Source organism: Oreochromis niloticus, linkage group LG13 (genome assembly GCF_001858045.2).
Source record: "Oreochromis niloticus isolate F11D_XX linkage group LG13, O_niloticus_UMD_NMBU, whole genome shotgun sequence".
Classification (NCBI taxonomy): Eukaryota; Metazoa; Chordata; class Actinopteri; order Cichliformes; family Cichlidae; genus Oreochromis; species Oreochromis niloticus.
The window spans coordinates 7228137-7240369 of NC_031978.2; the positions used below are offsets into that span (position 1 = coordinate 7228137).

The window sequence follows — 12233 nt, forward strand, 5'->3', positions numbered from 1 at the left end:
CAATTAGGCCACAGTATTAAAGACCAGGAGGGGGACGCTCCAGCCCTGAGAGCCTGTGAGCTGTGTTTGGCACCGCTTCCTCCCACTCAGTGGAGAGTAGGGTGCTTGCATCATTTTGTCTTTTTGACTTACTCTTTTGTTTGGCAACAAACTTACAGTTTTACTGTGTTCTCCTCTATTTTGATGGAATTGGTGGCTTGTCTGTTTTAGTTTATATACCCCCCGGACTTTTTAAGGAAACATAACAGTGGATAAGAACAAGGTTTAGCCAGCAGTTGGCTTTCATAGACTCTTAGTGAATAATGATTTGCGTCCTGGGTGGTTATTTTTAAAAAGGTACCATTTATGTAAAGGAAATTGTCACAGAAGCTGAGGTATTGGCATAGGCGTGTTATGTGTGTCATACACACACCTGCACATACAAATAGCAAACCCAACCTTCTAATTTAGTGGTCTATTTCAGTATAACTGGCACCACTCTGCTTTGCTGCCTAATGTTCCAACCCCTCCACCTGTCACTGGGTTTTGTAATATATTTGTTGTTTTAGATTTTTATATAAGTTGGGTTTTTTGTGTTTCTCTGTGTGTATAGGTTTGTTTTTCCACTGTCTTTATTGACCATCTTTTATGTGAGGAAAGGAGATCATCCCATCCCAGATGTCAAAATGAGGCGCCATCCAACCATTTATTAAAAATATCAACTTAACAAGCAAAGTGGCACACATTATGTAAATATTAATAATAAATCTGTTTTCCATGTGCATAACCTGCTGGTATGTTTTGAATTTTTAACAACAGGCTGTCAAACTCACAGCTGGTGCAGCTGCTGTAATAAAATCTGCTTCTTGTCCAGATGTTCCACTGCATGAAGAGCGTAGAACTATATATGAGCTCTCTAAATCAAGTTTATGTGCTAATTGATCAAAGTGTGTTTAAAGTTCACTATAGTTCAGTTTTCTTTACTAATGCCTTGAAAATGATGATGAATTAATTTTCACTTTGAGTCAGATGTGGTAAGTGACCAAAGTGAATTTAACTTTGGTCACAAAACTCCAAACCAAGGAGGAGTAATTGAGTTGGACTACTTTCCAGCAGGAAAACCTATATGTTATCTTTAAAATTCCAACTTTTGTAATGCAATTACAATATATTTTTATGTTGAGGTGAAAAGTTTAAAATAACAGAGTAACGGTAAGATACTTATTTTGTAGTCCATCTTATGAACAGATATTAACATTCTTAATGCACAGCAAGTCCTTTGTAGTCCTCTGTCACATCTTTCCTTGACTGCATGACCATTTCCATCTAAGCCCAGGAAAAAAGATTAGGAAAAGAGGTCAGAAAGTAATTATATGGATTATTTAACCACACCCCTTGTGTCACTAGCTATTCTTTCTCATCCATGAATTCCCCTATTTTTGATTCTTGTTTGGCTGCCCATTAGACTTTGTTTTGAGTGAGTGGGGTCGTTACTCAAAATAAGTAATGTATTACACATTACTACTTATTGGAGATAAATATCTGAATTTCAGGAGCGGGCCCACCACTCCTAACACGCTCCTTCTGGTTCTCATCTATATATGTTCCCCCAGTTCACCAAGCTGTTCATTCTCGTTTACTTGCCCCACCTTCCCTCTCCTTTTCAATTCTTTAACTTCTTCACTTCTATTTAGTACTTGGGGATCTCGCCAGTCCCTTTTGAGGCCTTCCCCAGACCACAGCTCAATTCATGTCCAAACCATTCACCTTTACCTACTAAAGTGCTGTCAAACCTAAAATGAGGATGTGGGCCCAGCTAGTGAACTTTATTATAAATAGATTTATGAAATCCTTCATCCATCCATCCATCCATTCGCTTCCGCTTATCCTTTTCAGGGTCGCGGGGGGTGCTGGAGCCTATTCCAGCTGTTATAGGATGAGAGGCAGGGTACACCCTGTACAGGTCGCCAGTCTGTCGCAGGGCTAACACACAGGGACAGACAACCATTCGCACTCACATTCACTACCGCATTCACACCTATGGGCAATTTAGGTTTTTCAATTAACCTATCCCCACAAACTGCATGTCTTTGGACTGTGGGAGGAAGCCGGAGTACCCATCCTTTGTCTTCAGTTGCCTTTATTGTTTTTGAGACTAAGCAAACAAGTTTTAATAAGACCCCAGAACTGATGCATTCTCTCCTCTCCCTTTCTCCACCAAACTGGGCATCGAGAGCTACTTGCACTGTTCTCTCATGACGATGGGGTATTTTAAAGCAATTGCCTCACTGAATAACTGATGCATTAAGCTGAAGACCAATAACACAGAATGATGTGTGTCATAAAGCTGTTCATTAAGTACTTCCCCTGCAACAGTGTTACATAGATATGGAGATGTGTGCTTTCTTTCCTGTTTCTCTCTCAGATGTTCCCCCAGCCACTGTGAACATGGAGGCAGCTGCAGTCAGTCATGGAGCACCTTCCACTGTAACTGCTCTGGGACCGGGTACAGCGGAGCCACCTGTCACAGCTGTAAGGCCATGATGCTTTTTTGAGTGGTGTCGTTCAAAGGTCACAGATCTGTATTTCAACTCATGTTTGGGAGTTTCCGTTAATTAGACAGCCTGCTGCTTTAACTTCATTTCCCTTCAGACATTTTTGTGGCAGAAGGTCAAGCAGAGATCTAGCTTCTTTCCAGCAGTCATGATTGTAAGCACTCATGGGATAACTCTTAGCACAAAGACAGAGTGACTTAGAGGTCACACAAGAAATAACGAAAGAAATGATACGCAACTCTATTGGAAAATACATCCTTTATAAGCACTTCAATTTAAACCACGAAGCAGTTTCTAAGACGAGCATGTAACATGTGCTTCTTTTGAGCAAATTAATGAATTTCCTTTGCAAAAGCGTTGCTATTTTTTTCTTCTTTTAAGGGCTTTGTAAAGTGCTCTTTTTCAACCATCTAACAAAAGTGAAAATCACTGGATATTTTACAGGACTTCAAGCATGGCTATGCAGTCTTTGTTCAGCAGGGGCAACAGCAGCCTCTGTAAACCATAAGTGGTAATTACAAGTTTCTAGTGCATTAAATTAAATGGTAAATGGACTAGTGCTTGTATAGAGCTTTATGTAGCACTCTTGTAACTGGGCACTCAAATTGCTCTTTACACCCATTCACTACATTCACCCATTCACAGTGTGCTTTATTCCCTGCTTTCAAGTGGTTTCAAGCAAGCACAAGAACACAAGATATCATATCCACATCTATTCATCTGCTGCTGAATAACTTTTGTTAATCAAAGTACACCAACCTGTGCACATAGATTTGGGTTTAGAGAATATATCTTCATCTTTTATTGAGGTTTCCATTTGTTTTCATTAATTTGACCAGTATAAACAGAGTAAAGTACAATTATAATTCATATTAATATAATAAATATAATAATTACAATTATTAGGCAATGATTCATTTTTTTGTTGCTTTGCACTAATATAAGAGTTTTAAAAAAGACCAGGAAAATTAAATCAGATATATGGCATAAACTTTATTCAATAAACCTTGAAGATATATAGATAGATACACTCGCAACCATTAGGTGGACCTTTCTTGTCCCTGGTTGGACTTGAAAAAATGTTCTCTAGTCTGATGATTCTCAGTCTTCTATTGTCCAGTCTTGGCGAGCTGTGAATTGTAGCCTCAGTTTCCTGTTCTTCCTCAGTGGCACCCAGTGTGGTCTTCTGCTGCTGTAGCCCATCTGCGTCAAGATGTGACATGCACCTCTGAATGCCTTAGCTCTACTGGTAACTTCCTATCAGCTCAAAGCAGCCTGGCCTTTCTTGTCTGACCTCTGGAATCATCAAGTCATTTTCACCCAGAGAACTACTGCTCACTGGATATTTTCTCATTTTCAGACCATTCTCTCTAAACCCTAGAGAAGGTTGTGTGGGAAAATCATCAGTTTCTGAAATACTCAGATCAGCCCTCTATCGCCAACAATCATGTCATGTTCAAAGTCAGTTAAATCACATTTATTCTCAGTTATAATGTTCTCCATAAATTAAAAAATACTAGTGCATTAAATTAAATAGTAAGTGGGCTGTTGATCTATATAGTATATAGTTAACTTTATGAGATTGTTTTGACCATGTCTACATGCTTACATGCATTGAGTTGGAACCATATGATGAAGTAATTTAACATATGCATTAACCAGCAGTTGCACAGGTGCACCTATTAAAGTGATGAGTGTATTAAATGGGAACAATAATATACTCACTAAAATGTAGCTAAACAGATAATCCAGTGGAGAAGAGTTGGTCCCTCTGCATCTACATTGTGAAAAAAATCTTAAGTTACTTGCAATATGTTGAACAAGACCAGATGTTGAAAAACGAAGTGAGCAACCGCTGTGCAGTTGCATAGACAGAAAAACAAACTTGTCTGCAGTGATGATGATGAGGATGTCTCTCTCTCCTCAGCAATATACGAGCAGTCCTGCGAGGCTTACAAACACAAAGGCAACATTTCGGGGTATTATTACATTGATGTGGACAGCAGCGGACCCATCAAGCCACAGCTGTTATACTGCAACATGACAGGTAGCTGATACACACATCAAAACACACACGCGTCAACATGCCTGGCGCACAATCTCTTCCTCTCTCTTTTTCATCGTGCCTTATTTTCCGTCTTTCAGTCCTGCAGAACATAACATACAAATACACATATAGGTGAAAATTAAAAATTACAAATGCATGCTTTCCCTTATTCGTCTTTCATTGCACCAGAGGATAACACATGGATGGTGATCCACCACAACAACACAGACCTAACGAGAGTCCAGCCGTCACCAGAAGTGAATCAACATGTAGTGCATTTTGAATATGCATCTGATGAGGAGCAGCTAGCAGCAATCATAAGCCTATCAGAGCACTGCGAACAGGAAATTGCTTACCACTGCAGGAAGTCACGCCTACTCACCTCACCAGGTAAAGACCTTGGATGGTCTTTAACACCACATTTATGTATTGTTGTGATCCAGTTTAAACAGGCAGTTGAAGTTATTTTGGACCAAGCATGGGTACTTCAAGACAATAGTTAAGACTCTTGCATAGTGTGTATTGTGTAACACATTGCATGATAACAGGTTTCTGTTTTTTAATAATAATTAATTGTTTTTTATAATTAGAGATGTGATCAACAGAATGTCTGTTTTACCTTTGGCAGCCAGCAAAGGTAGGACCTTTTGATTTAAGGCAGCACGGGTCACTGTGGTTAGCACTGTTGCTGCACAGCAAGAAGGTCCTGAGTTCAATTCCACCATCAGGCCAGGGTGTACCCCACCTCTCGGCCTATGACAGCTGGAATAGGCTCCAGCGTCCCCCGCGACCCTAAAAAAGGATAAGTGGAAGAGAATTAATGGATGGACCTTTTGACTTAATTTACTACCATATAGTTGTTAAGTGGTATAAAATCATTCAGTATAGCCATGTCTTTTTCTTTTTGTGTTTCTTTTTTTATTGATTGCAATAGTCTACAAAAATGTGTCCCATTATAGAAACATAGCTACCATCTGGGGATCGGTCACTTGATATAAGTGATATGTCTGTGTGTTTCAGAGGGCTCTCCACTCAGCTGGTGGGTAGGAGGCCCAGGTGTGGGACAAATGCACACTCACTGGGGCGGAGCTCCGCCAGGAAGCCAGCAATGTGCCTGCAGTCTGCAGGATAACTGTGTGGACTCCAGATATCACTGCAACTGTGATGCTGACAGCAATGAATGGTACTGTATTCACTCATATCAAAAAAAATTATAGTGTGACGTGTTCCGCTATAAAAATAGCTCATAGCCTCACTGCATTTATAAGTTACTAAATTTGCTGCCAGTGAAGCAGATTTTTGCAAGTAGGTGTGGCAGCTGCAAGAGCATAAATCAACAACATGTATTATCCTTTACAGTGAATCACATTTTATGCTAAAGATAGATATGTCTTTCCCTCCTCTGGTTTGGAGTTTGTTTTTAATAAAAAATTCTGCTCCTTATTTTTTAGGACTAATGACTCAGGCCTGTTGACCCATAAGGAGACACTCCCGGTTAGATCTCTGGTGCTGGGTGATATCCAGAGACATGGCTCCGAAAGCACCTACAAGGTGGGACCTCTCCGTTGTCATGGAGACAGTAAGTCGAAATTAGAGTGCCAATGTCACTTTGTCACTTTATACATGTTTTTAAAATGATGCCCGTGTGTCATGTCAGAGTTGTAAACTCATTCCTGAACCATGCTTCATGTTTAAAATGCTTTCATGCATTTTGCAGAAAATGTTTGGAATGCTGCATTTTTTGACAAGGAGACATCATACCTCCACTTTCCTACATTACATGGAGAGCTGAGTGCCGACATCTCCTTCCTGTTTAAAACCACTTCATCATCTGGTGTCTTCCTGGAAAACCTGGGCATCAAAGACTTCATTCGGATTGAACTCAACTGTGAGTAAAGCCTCTCTGGTGAGATGTCTAATCTAGACTTCACTTAGATGTGAGTACAAACTGAGCAGGAAGGATCGTCCTCCGAGTTAAAGTTTCATGTGGTTTTAACTCAGCCGGAGGTGATGGTGTCCATCAACCCTTCAAAAGAAATACTTTACAGCAGCACTGCCATTTATTTCTCCTCCTCTGGGAAATCACAGCATTGTAGTTTTTGATGTTGTTGTTGCAGCCGGCTGCAGTGCATTTCTTTTATAACCACCGGAGCGTGTAGCTCTCTATCACTCTACTTAAAACACTTCATAGCAGTGCTGACCTGAACTACCATGTAAAAGAAACATTTGACCCACCTGCAGTCATTTATATCTGCTGGTGGAAGTCCCCACATACATCCCCGCATGGTCTGTGTCATTAGCTGATGTGAACTTGAACTGAGACATATGATGTGCAGCTATAGATCAGGAGGTAGAGCAGCCTGTCCAGTAATCAGAAAGCGTGTGGTTTGATCATGGATCTCATGGTCGAAGTATCCTCGGGCAAACTACTGAACCCCCAGTGTATCGACTGTGTGTGTAGTGTTATTGATAAAGTGTACAGAATAAAGTGGTGTATGAATCTATGCTTGAATTGCCTTGTATAGTAAAAAGTGCTTTGAGTGGTGAGTAAAACTACAAAGGAGCTGTATAAATGCAAGTCTATATACTTACAAGTCTATTTACTATTGTAGTTCAGCTTGACTGGATTGCTCCAGTTCAAACACTGACGTGTGTGCTATTGTTGCTTTCTTCTTTGTTCCTTTCTTGATGAGGTGCTTCACTTCATGTGATTGCAAAAGAAAACGAATCTACAGCTGTAGCTGGTTTTACCTTAAAAAGAAGTCCATGTAACTATATATGTTTAAGGCTAGCTATCAGATCTGACACATGATTCAGTGCTTTATCAGTATTTTGCCATAAAGCTACAACTGTTGCACTGTAAGCAAGACAGTATCTGTGGTGTGGAGGTACTGTTACTTTCTTTCCTTTTTTATATTCTCTTATTTTATTCGTTTCATTTTTTTTCCAGACTAAGCAACTCAGTTCAACATGCAACATATTTCAGTGAGGATAATTAGAGCTTGAGTAATAAAAATGATGACAGCAACAAAGCAATAAAGGAGAGCCTGTCCTGCTGAAGATAGAATACAGGAAGAGGGAGAGCTAGCATTGAACTGAGATGTGGAATGCTGCTCTCTGAACATCCAGAAAAGGGATTAGAGACTAACGGGCTAATAGAAGGTGGACAAGGAGGTTATTTGGCCAAGGGAATGATGACAGAAATAAGAACAAACTGATTTTGGTAGCATGGGAACTCAGAATTGAGGAAAAGAAGAGAAAAGAATAAGGATCTTTTCAAATATCCTCTTTCCTGCTTTCCTACCTGCCTGACACTCCTTAAAAGCAAACCCTGAAAAGAATTTTAAAATGGCAGACATTTACAGCATATATATTTTTGATATAATTTCTACTTCTGTGAACACCATGAATTGCTTGTACAAGACTGATTCTTTTACTACTTACGTGATATATTTCTTTATATTACTTAAGTAGTAAAAGAACTTCCCCAGGATGAGGTTCGTCCTGAGTTCCTAAAGACTCTGGATGTTATAGGGCTGTCTTGGTTGACACAGCTCTACAATGTTGCATCGAGATCAGGGGCGGTACCTCTGGATTGGCAGACCAGGATGGTGGAGACCAAAGGGTGTGTTCCAACTATATGGGAATCACAGGCTCAACCTCCCCAGGAAAGCTGTGCCAGGGTGCTGGAAAAGAGAGTCCATCTGTTTATCGAACATCAGATTCAGGAGTTGTCGTCCAAGGTTGCAGAACACTGGACCAGCTCTTTACCTTTTAATGGAAATTTGAGGGTGCATGGGACGTACTTCTGGAGTAGGGGGTGTCTGCCCCATTCTTTGCAAGAGCTTGGTCCACATAGCTACCAATAAGTCAGACTCATTCTGGTGGGTGTGGACTCCACCAGGGCTGCCCTGGGTGCTGGCCTCTCCCTTAGAGTGAGGAGTTCAGTCATCCTGGAGGGGCTCAGAGTAGCCGCTCCACACTGTAAGGAGCCAGTTGAGGTGGTTCGGGCATCTGACAAGGATGCCTCCTGGGCGCCTCCTTGGTGAGGCATATCCCACCTGGAGGAGGCCCCGAGGCAGACCCAGGACACGCTGGAGAGATTATATCTCTTGGCTGGCCTGGAAACACCTTGGTGTTTCCCCAGACAAGCTGGAGAAGGTGGTCAGGGAGAGTGAGGTCTGGGCTTTTCTGTTTAGGCTGCTGCCGAAGAAGATGGATGGACATTGACTCTACATCAATACCTTTATATTAGCTTGTTTCTGTGAAAACAAACTAGTGCTTTAACTTTCTAGCTGGTTGTCACAACTACAGTACTTCATTTTTATCTTCCAAAGTTGTCAGCAGTTTTATGTGACATGCTTATGAGCTGCTTGGTGTCAGGTTGTGTTTGCATCACTTAGGTGATACATTACTTCAGCCTGAAAATGTTTTTTCTCGTCAGAGTTCCAGTGGTGCTTGTGTGTCAGCTGCCTCTGTTCCTCATCTTTCTTCCACAGATGGTGTACTGTAGTTCTTACAGAGAATGAGGACTTCAGAGTGAGCATGCTGACAAGTAAAAGGGGAAAACAAGAAAGAGTTTAGCAAGATAAAAGATCCTTTGTGGTTCCACTATAAAACAACACAAAGTTTCTGGTGTTCAAAACAAAGGAACATGCTCTACTGGTAATAATTCCTGGCATGCAAACAGATTGATGTGATCAGATTTGGCTATGAAAATGTTGCTCCGTGTCCTTTCTTTCTATTTTCTGGGGGAAAATAAATAAATATGACAGACAGATGACAAATTAAAGGAAACGGCTAAACATCCGACCCTGCAGTAAGTGGGTGCAGTGGCTCTGTTAAGCTGTGGATAGTGTTTTACTTGCATGGTTTGTGTCTACCTGTCTCTTCAGTTTGAAAGGTTATTGTAAATCAATACAAAATGGCTTTGAGTTGATCACCTTTAACCTGCCCGAGTCAGAGACACCACCAGGAAACTGCTTGGGGCCCCAAGCCAGTGTGGGCCCCCAGTGGGCTGCCAAACTTTAAGCTTTAGCAGTGGCAATGCTCATAATTTGCAGTGACAGTAGGAGAGAGCTGACTTGACCTGACCCCGCCTGACTCAAATCATTCTGGTTACCGACTGAATGCAATCTTTGAGCCTGAGGGACATACTGTAATAAATAGCATTTGCACAAATCATGGCCCCTAACCAATATTCACAATGTTTTTAGATGGTGTCAAAATTGTTATAACATAACTATGATAAACGCTGATTGCAGAGGCCTCCTGTGAATTGTTGCCTGGGGCCTGAGAGTCTAGAATTACCACTGAACAAAGCGGTCTCCTCCAAGGTGGAAATGCTCCCATCCATATGATGTTAGAAAATGATTTGAATCATATGCTATGGTCTTTGCAGTCATCAGAACTCAAGCCACCTGAAAGTCTATTTGAGTTTCTGCAGAGAATCAATACCAAGATGCAGCGAAGGTCTTCTTTTGGCATGTAATAGCTCAATACATTAATAGGATAATATTTTTTCCTTTACATTTGTTACCCACCATTAATTAGTTAGAGGTTAGACAAACAAAAGCTTAGTCAGTTTAATCATGCAAATAATGAGCACATCTTTGTGTGTGAGCTGCCCTGTGTACAGGGCAACAAGTATCAAACAAGCTGCAGGAAGGTACAGGAGACACAAAAGCGGCTTCTTACGTGTTCTAAAATAAGTCCTCTTTTTCTTTCCTCTCTGATGCAGCCTCCAATGAGGTCCTCTTCTCCTTTGACGTGGGTAATGGTCCATTGGAGGTTTCGGTGAAAGCTGGATCACCGCTGAATGACAACAGGTGGCATCGCATTCAAGCCGAGCGAAACGTTAAAGAGGCGTCGCTTCGCCTCGACGAGCTTCCTGCTGTCACGCAGGAGGCGCCGGCTGATGGGCACATCCACCTGCAGCTGAACAGCCAGTTATTTATAGGTGTGCAATCAATTCAACACTGCTTTCTTTTTAGATCCCAACTAAAACAATACGACATTTGGTTTGTACTCATGTAATTATGATTAGAGATTAAGATTTCTTTCATTTCAGCCCAGGCATGTAGTTGAAGCTGTCAGATGTTTTTCTCCTTTTATTTCTAAACTTTTTCAAATCGTCAGTTTTCTGCTCGCTTTGTTTCCTTTTTCCACTGTGTCCCTTATTTTTACACACAAAACCGCTCTGTGCTTATAGGGTACATTTTCGTTGACCCCCTGGGAGGTTGGTGGATTTCCATTCTCGTCACAGAATATATAATCTTCCACATGACTCCACACTTCCCTCATAGTGCACAAAGAACATATTGCATTGTCTGTTTATTGATCCGCGTTGCCGCTGACCGGTTTAAACAAGTCTACAGTAAAGCAGTTCTTGTTTCTAAACCTTACTTCGATATAAGCTTAATAGACTAATAGAAAATCCCCACAAAGTGATAGAAATTCCCTGGGGATGTGTAGAAAAAAGTCACATTTTTGTGGTCAGTGTCCTTGCAGTAACCTTGGTGGAGTGTTTGAACTCAGTCCATTAGTTAAGGTAGTCATTTCCTGACAGGTCCTGATGAAACTCTTGGCCCTGATACAAACCTCATCAACTCTGCAGCCATGGGAAACTGTTTATCTCATCATAACAGTCTTGAGATTGCCAGTTTGGCAGTCTGAGACAATTATAATGTTGCAGAGCGTGAACTCTGAGGACAGCTGGAGGTTGTGATGTGAGAACTTAGAAAACAATAACTTTTTGAGTTTAAATTCTGCCCTGGAAGGAAAAAAAATATTTTCCTGTCACTGTCAGCCAACCAGACAGGACAAGCAGACTGTCAGAGCGATTGGCAGCTCGCTAACTTTCTAGATAACAACAATCAGCTTGGTGCTGGGTGAGCAGAGCCACAGACAGTGAAATGTCAATTTCTTGAATTTTTCACCTGCCAGTTTGGGTTTCACTGTGCTTCAATTTAAAAATTCAGTATGAAACCGATGACAAGTCTTTTTTTCTTGGAGGTGCAGAGTATGTTCTGCCATTAATAATAGAATCAGATCAGTCAGTTTTGCTTAAGAATTTGATAACACAGATTGTTTGTCATTCATGCGTGTCTGTACAGTATGAATACATAAAAATCATATGGGTAGTGTTTTAGATTAAGATAAATTACATCTAGAAAGATAAAGCACTGCAAACATTTCAAATATGTCTCCTAAGTTCCATGGTCCTGCAGCACTTTTATTTCACTGTGAATGATAAATATAGAAAAATAAACTGGTTAAAATAGAGTAACATTCAGTTACATTCATGACTTTGTTAGTTCCAAATGTCTAAATGTTGCATCTCTTTTTCACCTATTCATCAGGTAAATCCTAGACAACCTAAGACCAGGTGGCTAAAAAATGTTCCCACAGACTGCCACAGTTAGAAAAGGTGTTTTCTTTTTTTAATTAGTAATAGATACACCAGCTTTCAAGAAGGGAACCTTTCCGCATGTGCAAGAACAGTATTTTGCTAATTGCTAGATTAGTTTTATGGCAACTGTTTCTCAAACGTAAGGATTTGTGATTTATGCCACTGTGTTTTAAATATATTTTGGGTCTTGGACAAACCTGCAATTTTTAACTTGTTCTCCAGGCAACTGTTAAATGTTTAA

The 12233-nt window shown here is 40.7% G+C and overlaps 1 protein-coding gene across 2 annotated transcripts in view; it reads left to right on the top strand.

Annotated features, from left to right (window-relative positions):
* Positions 1-12233, top strand: part of LOC100710372 (contactin-associated protein-like 4) — an 80614-nt gene that overhangs the window by 50903 nt on the left and 17478 nt on the right. For both annotated transcript variants that reach the window (XM_025897766.1, XM_025897765.1), the window contains exons 11-17: positions 2405-2511; positions 4462-4581; positions 4771-4971; positions 5602-5764; positions 6033-6160; positions 6299-6469; positions 10322-10540. In XM_025897766.1, the coding sequence (XP_025753551.1) occupies positions 2405-2511; positions 4462-4581; positions 4771-4971; positions 5602-5764; positions 6033-6160; positions 6299-6469; positions 10322-10540 (1109 nt within the window). The remainder of the gene's footprint in view (positions 1-2404; positions 2512-4461; positions 4582-4770; positions 4972-5601; positions 5765-6032; positions 6161-6298; positions 6470-10321; positions 10541-12233) is intronic.